Raw genomic sequence first — 14,427 nt, forward strand, 5'->3', positions numbered from 1 at the left:
CAATACAGTGTTATTTTATTATCACTCATGCTTCAGATTTCATTGATCACTTGCTCCTCCTTGAGATTTTTCTCCTTATTTATTGACCCTGATTCCATTTCTGTTCCATTGTTTCTGTCCTCTTAAATTTTATTTGCAAACTTTAGACCGAGTTTTCTCTTTTCCCTTATAACATTTTGTTCCACAGAATTCCATTCTGAGCCAGAAGTCCACGTATGTTTCCCTAAATTTTGATTCAGGGCTTCAATCACCACTTAAACCCCAGTATCTCCTATTTCTACACTTTAGCCTGCATCCTTCCTCCGGCGTTCTGCATCTCTCCACACCTGCCCGCATGCATGCCCACGAAGCACCTGGGACATAGACTATCCAAACCTATAGCTCCATCACCGTCACTCCCAGACGTGATCCCAGACGTGACCCTCCCCCTTTACTCTTTAGCCACCGCTCCCCAATTTAAGGAGGAGCCTGCCCAACCCTTCAAACAGCCCTGCATCCCCCTTTCTCACTCTCCACAGATGCAAAATCTTGTCAATTCTATATCTTAAAATAAAAAGTTTTAATCTATTTACTCTCTCCAATTATTCTGCAATTACCAAATGCAAGTCTAGATTTGTGCAATGGTAAAGCATCCTCTCTGCCTTCAAACTTGTTCTGTATGTCTCATGTCACTTCACACTTGAAAATCCTTTAATTCATTCCCAAACACTTGGAGATAAACTATATTCTCCTTTGAATCTCCAACCAGCACCGGCCCTCGGTGGCCTGTCATGCTGTATAGCTTCATCCCCACTTCCACTTCTCTACATGTGATCTGTGCTCCAACTGCTGTACTTGTATATCCTTAATTTCTACTTATATACTTTTTTTTGTTTTTCGGTACGCGGGCCTCTCCCTGTTATGGCCTCTCCCGTTGCGGAGCACAGGCTCCGGACGCGCAGGCTCAGCGGCCATGGCTCACGGGTCCAGCCTCTCCGCGGCATGTGGGATCTTCCCGGACCGGGGCATGAACCCGTGTCCCCCGCATCGGCAGGCGGACTCTCAACCGCTGCGCCACCAGGGAAGCCCTACTTACATACTTTTGATATGTCATTCCTAAAATTCCAGTGCAGGTCTCTCTTAACCAATATACTTTACCTGTCCCATTTTCTATTGATGGCAAAATATTAGTTCAAATTCTTCCTCTTCTGAGGAGCCTTCCCTAAATGGAGCTAAGTCAAGCATATTACTCCACCCCTTGCACCATCATCCCCTATGTTTAGCACCTCTACTGCACCACTAGCACTGTGATGCTATCATTAGTTCTTGAAATCACCTCTTCTTGCCTTCATTTCATTAATTATTGAGATTGTATTTTTCATTAGTATAATCTCCACATTTAGCACAGTGTATGGCATGCTGTTAGTTTTTTAACGGTTGAATTTACGTTGAAGCAATAACTTTCAAAGTGAAATAGGATTCTTGCAATCATCTCATTCATTCACTTCTTTAATGTGCATAATAAAACTTTGTTCTGAAAGTTTGGATTTACCCAGGTCAAAAAATTATATAGTAGAAAAATCAAGGCTACCTGTCCAATGTTCCTTCTGCTACTTCTTGCTACTTATATATGTGTTGCAAGTATGTGTCAAGTGTTGCCCTATGTCGATAATACATTATATGGTCCATAAATATAGTATCCCTTAAATCATTATGGAAAAGTAAATAAGCAAACTATGTTTTATTACCCCCTTTTTTATGCTATATTAGCTCCTTTACAGAAACCTACTTTTGATTTTCCTGAAATTCTTTTTCCCTGCAATTCTGTTGCTCATATAGAAGAGTGATTGCTTAGCAACAAATATATTAATGCCACATCCTTTTCTTCTTAAAGTCAACAGTGTCTTCACATTTCTCTAAATATGAAGCCCACAGTTCTTTATTCCAGAGACCCTGTAACATCTATGTCCTATTGTGTCTAGCCTCATCTCCCTCTTCTCTACTGTTCATTATCTAAATTGGAGTTAACCGGTCTTTCTTTGCCCCTCAAATACACAAACTCCTTCCCATTTCAGGGTCTTTATATGTGTTACTCCTTTATAATGGACACTCCCCCATTCTCAAACGTCATACACAAGTATAGCATCAATTTGGTGTGATTAGCTCCTATTCATTTCTCGATCCTGGTCTCTTCTTCCTCAGAGAGTTCTTCCTTCACCCCCAATCTAGGTTTAACACTACACACAAATACAACATACTTTCATAATCCTCATCACAGTTTATAGTTGAATATTTATTTGTATTAATGTTGGCTTAATGTCAATGTCTCCCAGGATACCTGCTTCATCCACCACTATATGCACAATGTCTTGTAGAGTGACAAGAACTGAGGAGGTATTCAATAAATTTTAAATGAATGAATATGACCTAGTCTTCAACCTTTGTCAAAATAAACTCAGCTGACAAATATCATATGATATTGCTTATATGAGGAGTCTACAAAAAGGGTACAAATGAACTTATCTACAATACAGAGTTACAGATGTAGAAAACAAACTTATGGTTACCAAGGGGTAAGTGGGGGGGGGAGGGATTAATTGGGAGATTTGGATTGACATATACACACTGCTATATATAAGATAGATAACTAATAAGAACCTACTGTATAGCACAGGGATCTCTACTCAATACTCCATAATGGCCTATGTGGGAAAAGAATCTGAAATAACTGATTCACTTTGCTGTACACCTGAAACTAACACAATACTGTAAATCAACTATACTCCAATAAAAATTTGAAAAAATAAATAAATAAACTGAATCACGCTATGGTTCCAAACAAAGCAAACCAAAGAGAAGACTATATTAAGTTAGTATATTTTAATTTTTTTATATTTTATATTATTTTATTTTTTAGCATAGAATAGGATTTCACACCATATACCATTCTAATGTCTATAAATATAGTGACAAATAAACCATATATAGGGATTTCCCTGGTGGTCCAGTGGTTAAGAATCCACTTTCCAATGCAGGGGACATGGGTTCGATCCCCGATCGGGGAACTAAGATCTCACACGCAGCAGGGCAACTAAGCCTGCGTGCCGTAACTATCTAGCCTGCACACTTTAGAGTCTGTGCACCACAACTAGAGAGAAGCTTGTGTGCCACAACAAAGAGCCTGCACGCTGCAATGAAAGATCCCACATGCCACAATTAAGATCTGATGCAGACAAATAAATAAATAAAAAATAAAAGCAGAGATGGTTAAAACATTTATATATATATATATATATATATATGAAAAATAATCCTACAGGAAAGAAATTCATCATATTTCACTCTCTGTGATTCTTGTAACAAATGCCTGGTATTTTCTTTATGAAATTCAAAAAAAGTAAAAAGTAGATGTATTTGAAGACTGTCTAGGCTCAACTTCAAACTAAATGCTTTTGTTATGTGAGGTCTGGTGTAATTAAATGTTCAAATATTCATTGGATAAAAATCAATAAAATAATGAAACATTTCCTGAGAATAATCTAATACCTATGTTGAAACTCTTCATTTCCTTAGGGCCAATACATGTTGAAATAAATCAGTCCACAATTAGTTATGAAGTGCAATATGATTTTTTAGAATGCACATTTCTACTCTTTCACATTTTGGGAGTATTTGGATTTTCATTTCTACTTCTGCATGAAGATAGTGAATCATGGTAAAAGAATATTATTATTTATTTATAGAAGAAATATTAAAAAGATTACCTAATCCAAAGATTGTTTTTATGTAAAGAAAAACCTGAGGTAACATATGACAATAAAAATGGCAGACAAAGCTAATAAAGACGTCTCTTACTATAAACAATTATAAATTTAAAGTACAATACAACTGAGATAGAAACAGTGAAAGGTAATTCACTGGGGAAAGGAAGGAAGAGAAGATTTTTACCAGGAAAGTCATTTGCAACTGGCAGATAGTCAGATGCCTTTGGGGGAAATTAAACTGGATACAGGCTATGAGCATGAAGATTTGGTTTTACATCTCCTAAAGATTAGAAACTATGACTTTCAGTCCCTCAAGGTATAAAATTAGAAAGGAGATACCTGAACAAAGCAAGACTACTTGAAAACAAACCCCATGAAATGAAAATTAGACTATCCACCCACTAGCTTAAAAAAATAGCAAGGAAGCTTGTGGTCTGTTAAGAGCTCTTGGTAGAAAAAAGTTTCCTGTGATAAATTAAAACCCAAACTTGCAGCCCAGAAGAAAGGTATACAAGATTTATTTTTGTATTGCTAGTGTTCTTTTGTTGCTGTTTTCATTAAAGGTATGGATAAGAATCAATAGTTAAAAATTAATATATATTTAAATGAATCACTTTGCTGTAAACCTGAAAATAATACAATGTTGTAAATCAACTGACAAAAAGAAAAAAAGAAAAAAAATGTTAAAAAAAATAAAATTTATTCAGATTTATGAAGCCAATATGTTGTCAGGAAACAAAAAAATAAGTGACTCTCTATGGATATTTCTCAAGATATATTTTAGAGAAATCCCATCAAAATCCTCATTCCCACTTATCACACACTATTGAAGACAAGTGAATATAAAATTTTAAAAGGCATACCAGGATCAAATCTCCATGACTGTGGATAGACAAAAGAAATATGCAAATTAATCAAGCATGAAAAGAATAATAAAATTTGAACAAGATTTTGAAATAGGTGGCTTGCAATAATTAAAGTCATAAGAGAAGAAATAGGGTCAAAATGAAAGGAGAGGTCACATATAAAAAGGAGAAAAGGAACTAAAAATTTAAAAATATATTAAATTTATATTAAAGGTAATATTCATGTTTAAGTCAAAGAATATACTAACTATTCAACTTAGTTGAAGAGAGGATTAGAATTCTAGAAATGAATCTGAGAGAAATTATATCAAATAGAAGTTTCAGAATGAAACAATAAATAAGGAAGAAGAAAATTCAAAAAAATAATAGATGGGATGTTATATTTCTCTAAAGTATAAAAATCCTAATAATTATGCAAAAAATACTGATTTCAATCTGTTATGGATTGAATTTTGTACCAACAAAATTCACATGTTGAAATTCTAACCCCAGTACCTTATTTGGAGATAGGATCTTTATAGAGGACTGATGTCTTAATGAAAAAAGGAAATTTGGACACAGATACCCATATAGTGAGAACACCATGTGAACATGAAGACAGCAATGTACAAGCCAAGGAGAGAGGATTGGAAAAGATCCTTCCCTCAGAAACTACAGAAGTAACCAACCTTGCCGACATCTTGATTTGACGCCCAGCCTCCAGAACTGAGACAATAAATTTCTGTTGTTTAACCACTCAGCTTATAGTATTTTGCTATGGAAGCTCTGGCTAATTAATACATAGACCAATAAAAATAGAAAGTCCCCTCTCCCCATAAAAAAAAGTCTTCAGCACCTAAGCACATTAGTAAGTCTACAGACAACAAAAGACATAGAGATAATCCTGAAATCAACCTAAGAGAAATGGATGAAATTTAAAATGGAATTTCAGCAGATTTCTCATTATCAAACATAGGGTCCAATATAAAATATATCTTCAATAAAATGATAATGAAAAAACTCAACCTAGAATCCTATACACAAGAAACAATGCTTCAAATAAAGAAAGAAAGGAAGCTTTTACTGCTTTCAGGCAAAATAGAAAAATAAATAAATAAGTAAAGGCCATATATAGGCAATAAGTAAATCAAACCAAGAGAAAGAACAGTGGTAGACACAGTAACAAACAAAGATACTGGTAAACTTGGGTAAATCTAAGCAAGACAATGTTTAAATGACTTTAATAATAATAATAAAAATCTGGAAATTACTTTTAAAAACTGAGAAAAGAAGATGTTAGACAAATATAATATGAAAAAGGAGAAAGTGATTAGTGTTTAAACATCCTAAGATATGCGTATTGTTTAGGGTAACTGTAATGGTATCAAATTTAAGCTTTCTAAAGTACCTGTTAAAAAGAAATCAGGTCATATTTCAGTAAGAAGTAAACTGAACCCAAGAAGTTTGATATAGATGCAATGGCGAGTAAAAAAGTTTTTAAATATGTTAAACATATAAATAAGTATATACTTTATACATTAATACTAACAACAATAACAAGAAGAATGAGTGATTGGGTGGCTTAAAAACAGTTTGGCTAGTAGGCATGTAAAAAGTAGAAAACACAATAATGTAATCAAAATGTGGTCATTCTATGTCATTGTATAGGAGACTGATAGAGACACTAAGTTTTGACGTGAAGTCAAGAATGCACAAAAAAATTAAGAGCAAGCACAAATATCAAAAACATACAACATAAAACATTCAAACAGGCAGAGAAAAATCCCAAGACAAGTTATTATAGTAGAATAAAAGTAGAAAAAACAAAACAACAAACAGAAAACATAGTGCCTATAAAATACAAAATAAATCGGTAGTAATAAGTCCAAGCATATTAGAAATCAAAATAAACAATGGAATAAAATCATTGCTTAGAAAAATAAATCATCAGATTGCATTAAAAAACTTAAGTTTAAAAGTCATTCGTGTGTGTATTATAAATGACACATGTAAGGGCTTCCCTGGTGGCGCAGTGGGTGGGGGTCCGCCTGCTGATGCAGGGGACGCGGGTTTATGCCCCGGTCCGGGAAGATCCCACATGCCGCGGAGCGGCTGGGCCCGTGGGCCACGGCCGCTGAGCCTGCGCGTCTGGAGCCTGTGCTCCGCAGTGTGAGAGGCCACAGCAGTGAGAGGACCACATACCGCAGAAAAAAAAAAAAAAAATGACACATGTAAAATGTCATTATAGTGAACGTAATAGTATGGACAATATACTCAAAAGCATTTTGATCAAGAAAAACGTGTTCTATGGGTGTCAATGTCGGATCAAAGCTGGCACTACTGCCACTTTGCACTGGATAATTCTTTGTTGGTGGGGGCTGTCCTGTGTGTTACAGAATGTGTAGCAGCATCCCTGACCTCTACTAACTAAATGCCAGTAGCACCACATCCCTGCTTGTCACAGCCAAAAATCAGGTCCACATTACAACTTTCAGGGACCCTTGGCCCTTTTGCTTTTGTGGGCCTTTTTTTTTTTTCAATTAAAACGATAAATTCTATTGCAGTTGCATTTATATAAAGACTAACATAGACAGCTATATTCATTTTCATATTTTATTCTGATTTGAAAATACATTATGACATTTTCCTGAACCCTTTAAGGAACCGCAACCGTAATGATTATGCAAATGAAATGAACAGACAATTTATCAGGGGCAAAAAGTGCGTCCAGACATTGCCAAACACCCCCAGGGGTTAAAGTCACCTCTGGCTTAGCACCATTGATAACACTCAAGCCCACATACACACACAGACACAGATGGGTGCATTTTCATAGTGATAAAAAGTTCACAAGGTGAATAAATGCCTACATTGTGCCCACAATAAGTATTGCTTTGTATTGATGATGTTTAAAATTTTTCTGGCATAGCATTGAGAAACACTATATATAATAAGTGTTAATGCTATTAATTTCAATATTTTTAAACAGTTCAGATAGAATGTCACTCTTCTCTAAAAGTAAAATTAAACAGTGAAATCTGATTTCCTAAAAAAAAAAAAAGAAAAACAGGTTCTATATCACTAGAAATTAAATGAAGTATATGCAAAATCAAATTTCTCTTTTATGTACCCAATTTCTTTTAGGACTCGATCTAAAGAGTTAAATTTCCATGAAGACTATTGAGAAATATCTATATCCATAATGGAACTGTATGCCATGAATTAATTTCACATGACATCATGTCATCACATTGTCACTTGTGTAAAATTCAAATGTCATGTTTTGATACAGGACATTTTCCATTTCAAACAAGTTATGGTAAAAATAGTCATAAAATTATTGTCTTTACAATATCAGATGACAATTGGGACCTTTTCTTGCTGTGTGTTTAATTTTTAATTCAGAGTTCATGATGACATTAAAGCTATCTTTTCTTTTTCTGAAAAGCCTGAGCCTTCCCATTCCTTCATACATGATTTATTCTCTCTTCAACCTCAAAATCACTTATTTAATTTGAAGCTACAGTACCTCATATTAAAAGAGATTTGAAGGTGATCTTTTAAAGAAAGAAAAAAATATAAACTAATGGCAATAATAGTGATGATGAGAGGGGAATTTCATGCACTATATACTAGAAACTGACTTTCATTAAAGAATCAGATATCTTACAGTTTGTTCTTTGGCACTGTCATAACTAATCCCCCTTCCCATGAAGAGATCACTTAACTGTTTCGAGCATCATTGCCTTCTATTACTTGAGGAATTTGGCAAGATGTTTTCTTAGTTCCTTTATACTGCTAGAATTCCTTTCTTACCCTCTATATGCTTGTTGTTGTTGTTGTTTTAATAAAGCAAATTGGGAATAATTGCCTAGAGTCTACACTTAGCTACTCACACATGTAGGACATGGGTAAAGAGGGGAGTGCGAGGTAGAATTTTAGTAACTAAATTCTTCATAGATGTAAGCAATATCTTCTCCATGTTACAGTTTATATCTAGAAAAAATTCTAACAGTTATAAGAACATACACCATAAATGAAGGGAAGTGAAGATGGAGACTATAATTCATTTGTTTATCCTGAAAACAATCTAAGTTCTTATTAACTTTTATTGTCAAATATATTTTTAATGTCAATATAGCCCAAACCCTAATGTAACACTGTTAATAGATTAGATACCTTAGCCTAAAACATGCTACTAAGTAGGAACACAGTTTTTGGTGACTTACCTCTGGTTTATGATTTTTTTATTCTATTCTCTTTAATTACTAAATAATGCAATGTGGATAATATCCACTTAAAGATATACTGAAGTAAACATAGATTTTCCTTTATTTCTCATACAAGAATTCTTGGTTAAAGAAGTCATCTAAAATGTTTTTAAAATGAAAATAATATGTATTTATGGAGAAGAACACCTAGCTAATCACAAGCAATTATCACTTGAAATATATGAAGCTCATTTCCGGCACTTGTGTGTTAAAAGACATTATTTCCAACGTATGTCCTTAGTTAAATTCTAATAGTTACACATATTTAAATATTCCTAGCATATTCCAGTAAGAGTCAATATACTTTGCAGTTACAACCTGCACACTAGGATATATTCTACTGGTAAATATGAAACATATATGCAATACAGCCAATAACTAGTGTCCAAAAATAAGAAATCATGTGTATTTTAAATTATAATTTCTGATCTCTAAAGTAAGCAATTCCACTTTTACACCATCTTTTTTATTCATTAAGTAATATTTTCTAGTATATGTAATAAACTATAGATACTAAGACCTGAAGAATGCATTTTTAATCTACTGTCATTAATTCTGAACACCAAAATCCTCAAATTTCAGAGGAATTCAAAACAAATAAAAATATAGTTTCAGTCAAAGGAATGCTAGGAATGATCAAATTAAAATAATACATTTCTATAAAGCAAAAACTATAAACAAAGTCAAAAGGCAAACAGCAACTGTGAAAAAATTATTGGTAATATCACTGGCAAAGGATTATTTCATCTATTATGTAAATATCAACAAGTATAAGTTAAAAAGACTAACAAAAGGGCCTGAAGCATCAGTTAGTAAAAAAGGAATATTCATATCCCTTCAACTATGAAAAGGTGATCAATTTTACTCATAATAAGAGAAATGTAAATTGAAAGTACACAGAGATGCAATTTTTCACCTATAATATTTGTAAAATTTCAAGTTTTACAATCCCATCTGTCGGCACTGCTGTAGAGGAATATTTATTCTCATACATCAAAGAGGTGCAAAATACACCACCATCTATGGAGAAGGATCTGGTAACATCTACCAGAATTAAAGATTTATTTATTTTTAAATGAGAATCCCACTCTGGAAATCTCTCCCACAGATACACTTATATGTACGCTAAATGATGTGTGTAAAAGGACATTCATTACACTACTGCATGTAATGCGACAAAACAACAATAAAAACAAAAACACCAAGTTAATAAACAGAGATTAACAACAGAGAGTTTATAAACAGAGATTTTTGTCTCACTAATTTCATATAATTATCACAACCATTAACATGACTACAAAAGTCTATAGTTTATGGAGCCCTTTCCAGTGAATTACCACATTTGATCATTTCAATAGGCACTGAGGTAGATTCTGTGCAAATGAAGATGAAGTAGTCCCAGAACCTGCTTTCAAAGCATTCATAGTCTACTAGGTGAGGTAGATATCTTAAAGAGGGGTTCCAAATATTTTCTGTAAATGTTCATTAGTAAATATTTTAGACTTTGTGGACCTTAATTTCTCTTGCCACTACCTAATTCTACCATTGTAGATTGAAAACAGCCATATACAATACGTAAATGTAAGTCTGGCTGTATTCCAACAAAACATTATTTACAGAAACTGAATTTGGATTTCATTTCATTTCCATGTATCACAAAATATTATTGCTTAAAGTTTTTCAATAGTTAATTTTTTTTAGTATGCATGCAATACCAGCACATGCAACTAGATGAATTTGCACACAGGCTGTGGTTTAACTAACCCATACTCTAAACTATAAACCAAACTTTATAACACACTTGAATTAGTAACAGAAGTGTCAAACAGTATTTCTCAGCGTTACATGTAAGGAAACAGAAATTCAGGGAATTAAGACTTGCTAGTTGTAACACAGACAATAAGCAGAGAAGCCTTAATTCAAACTCAGCTCTTTACTCACTAATCATTACTATCTCATGAAGGCAATGAGTCTACTCTAATGCTAGGTGTGATACATGGCCTGCACTTTAGGATGTGTGTGATATTTTATACAAAATTATGTTCTTATAATGGAATTCATTCAGCTCTGTTCAATTTTGAAAATAAAAACAGATTAAATGGTCTATATTAGTTTTTACATAATTTTTGGAAAAGAGAGAACATTTTTGTTGTAAAGCTATAATGACATTACCATAATTTTTTCCAAGAAGAAAGGACTTACTTGCAAACAAAAGTCCTTTCTTTCCAAAAAGAAAGGACTTACTTACTACTTATAGCTTCCTTACTCTAATCTTTCAAGTATTTAAAAAGATTTTTAATAAGTCCATGAGGTTAAATCCGTGAGATACATTCATACACTAGTTTTGGTATTTGATTTCTCATGACCTTTACAGTCTGAAAAAAAATTATGGATTGTCAATTATATTTATCTGTATATATGTATAATTATATATATACTTTAATGGTGAGATGGTGTATGTATTATACATGTATATATAGTTATACTATGTACCATTAAAATTACCATATGTTCATGGCCTTAGCCTCATGAAAAAAAAAAAATCTCTTAGCAGTGAATAATGCATATTGACCAATGTCAACAAAATAAATTCCCTCAAAATAAACCCAATCACTAAGAAAAGTCAAAGAAAATTATTATAAACAACATAAAAGAAATTGGTATCAAAACAGTTTGGCTTGAGCTCTTATCAAAAGTTTCAGATGTTGTTTTATAATGTGAAATATAACTATAGATACACAAAATTACTATCCAGAGCTCAAGGATGACTGGAAACAAACTTATATAATGCATGTAGAAAGTATATTATTTTAATAACAAATATTGCATTGGATTATTGTATGATTATTATTTTGTATTGTGTGATTATTATTTTGTATTATATGATTATTATTTTGTTTCTGTTGACAAAATTCCTGCTGGAATTTCAATGACAGAAGGGAGCAAAGGAAATACTTTTCAGCTCTTTGGAGGTACTCCCCTCTCATGCTTATAGTAACAGTAATGACTCTATCTTCTATTCACGAACACTTTGAAAATATATGGCTCTCGTTCATTATGAATGTATTTATAAGTGTGAAATATAAATTCTCTTCTCTAAAACAAATAATGGAACAGGAGGTTATTATAAGTACATGTGGATTGTTGAACTTTGCAGGGTGTTTTGAACTGTCACAGTTGTGTATGTACATATATATGTATGGATGTGTATATGTATGTACATGTGTTTGTACGTATGTAGGCGGTTATGGAGAGGGCAATGAATCCACACAATCAAGTTAGAATTGCTCATAAAGGCAGATGAATATTGAGTAGAAAGATTATGAATGAGTGAGGGGCCCCAGGTCAGATAGGGAATAGGAGAGCCACACCTTTGGGTGTGAGCCTTTAAATTTGTCTGTTAATACTACAACAGAATGGATACCGATTTCCGCAGAACCTCCACAAAGGAACAGATTCACAGCCCTCATCACCTCCTGATGGCTAACAGGCTCTCAACCATATGCTCATTGGCACCCAAGCCCAGAAAGACTGTTTGCAACTAATCTACTGATTGAGGTTTCATTTTTCACTCAAACTAGGTGACCCACCAAAAAATGAGAAGCTATCTGATCTTTCCCTAACATTTTCTAGCAAATTTTGTTTCCATTTTTTAGTTAAAGTGACAATAAATATGCATAAAAGTTTTTTAATAATATATATTTTTTCGTTTTGGTACTCTACAAAGGAAACATTTTTCTGTTCCTTTTTTTCTCCCTCCTTCTCAAGGATTGAGAGGATTATAGAAAAGGGATTTTGAAGTTCATAACAAAAATAACTTTATAGTAATTCAATATATTATGTTTTTACTTTAGTACATTTGTCTTCATTTACTTCATGGGACAGTCTGTAGGAAAAAAGCACAGGATGAATATGAGGGGTTTTCCTTCTTGTTTTAATATGCACATAAGAAAATGATAGAATTGTTCCAGATCTTTTTTGTGTTTCACATTCTGACTCCATAGCTCCTGTCTTGTATGGAAGATATAGCTGCAACCCAGTCCCTGTTGGAAGAGGGGCAGAACAGATGGCTTGTGCTCCTGTACTGCCTACACATTAGGGAAGTGCTGTGGCTTGGATGGAGTACTTTTTTTTTTTTTTTTTTTTAGTACTAACAGTGCTAAAGTGAAAATAAATAGTCAAGCAGGGAGGCAGAAGTCACTGAGCCTGCAGTCATAAAGATTCTACTGCTGTGACTGCTGCTTCTCCCATAGGTACTGAACAAACCTAGGTGTGGCTGCTTCCAACAGTCAGTAATCTATCAGAAGGTCTCCTACTTCCACTCTATTCTTTACCCTGGAGCCTTGACACGTGTTTAAACTGTCCCTTATTACTGAGCGCACAATTTCCTAAAGGGTTTGACAAGCCATTAAATTATCTTGTCTGCATTTCTGAGAGAAAGGGAAGTTGGTCTGAAGTTACTGATCATTTTGTCAACTTCATTCTTTTGGAATTTTAACAAAACCTATACACCCAGTTTATATTTAATCTATATTGAAATATATCGATATTTGTATGGAAATTAATTTGGGGGATTGGAAAAATATCCATGTGTTTTTAAAGGCTGACTTAAATTCAAATACCGTCTCTGTAACAATTAGCAGAAATATATTAGATGTCGTATATAGTGTCTTCTTTTTAGCCTCTTGTACAATAGCAATAAATTTAAAAAATTGTAAGTATCAACATACCAATAAATGACACGGTGAATTCTAATATATCTTCATGGTAATAAAGACAAAATTACTGAATTGTGTGTTTAATTAAGTGTCTCCATTTTACATGAGAGAACAGAAAGAGTAATATGCTGGTAAAAAACATTCAGTCTAGTCTGTATGGACCGATGTTTAGGGAGATGTGACATGATTGGTGAAGTTCATTTTTTATAATTATTATTTTAAAATGTTTGGAATAAGAAATAGCATTCTATAACATAATTCACTTAAAGTTCCATGTCTCTTCAAATCCAACTGCAACTCCACCCTCATCCCACTTCCCAATTTCCCAGGAGAGGATAAAACAAACGAATAAATAAAAACTTACTTTTCCAACATATTGTGGATCTGGTCCCATATGTTCTTCTAAAACAAAGAACTGATTCCAAACCCATCCTCTTTTGGGACGGTGGTGGACTTCGGTTTCACCTTCGATGTGTTTGGTTTGGTTTCTGGTCCCCTTGATGGAGCTGTGTTGAGCAGTTCCATAACACCTCTGCACAAAACAGAGACACACGAGGACTGGACAGATGCAAGATGTGCTCGTAATTTTCATTGTAAGATAACTTTCCAGTTCACAGTTTTCTTCCTTTTCCTTGTCAGCTACAAATGCTTAGTGAGCATTCGAGAGAGAAGCCAAAGCATCTTTTGGAAGGACAGTCCAAATTAAATTGTTTAGTGTGTCCATGATTTAACTGTCCAGCAGGGAAAGGTCAGACTACATTTACATCCTGAAACACTTGGAGAATCAAAGCTGTAGTTGTGTGATCCTAAGTCTTCACAATTGGTGAACAGGGGCAACCATTTTCTACCT

The 14,427-nt window shown here is 33.8% G+C and overlaps 1 protein-coding gene across 1 annotated transcript in view; it reads right to left on the bottom strand.

Annotated features, from left to right (window-relative positions):
• The window catches only part of CDH18 (cadherin 18), a 341,721-nt gene extending 327,552 nt beyond the window's left edge, over positions 1–14,169 (bottom strand). Inside the window, exon 1 of the mRNA XM_060145999.1 lies at positions 13,942–14,169. Within this exon, the coding sequence (XP_060001982.1) occupies positions 13,942–14,169 (228 nt within the window). The remainder of the gene's footprint in view (positions 1–13,941) is intronic.
• Between the last annotated feature and the right edge of the window lie 258 nt (positions 14,170–14,427).

Source organism: Lagenorhynchus albirostris, chromosome 3, assembly GCF_949774975.1.
Source record: "Lagenorhynchus albirostris chromosome 3, mLagAlb1.1, whole genome shotgun sequence".
In the NCBI taxonomy this organism is placed as follows: Eukaryota; Metazoa; Chordata; class Mammalia; order Artiodactyla; family Delphinidae; genus Lagenorhynchus; species Lagenorhynchus albirostris.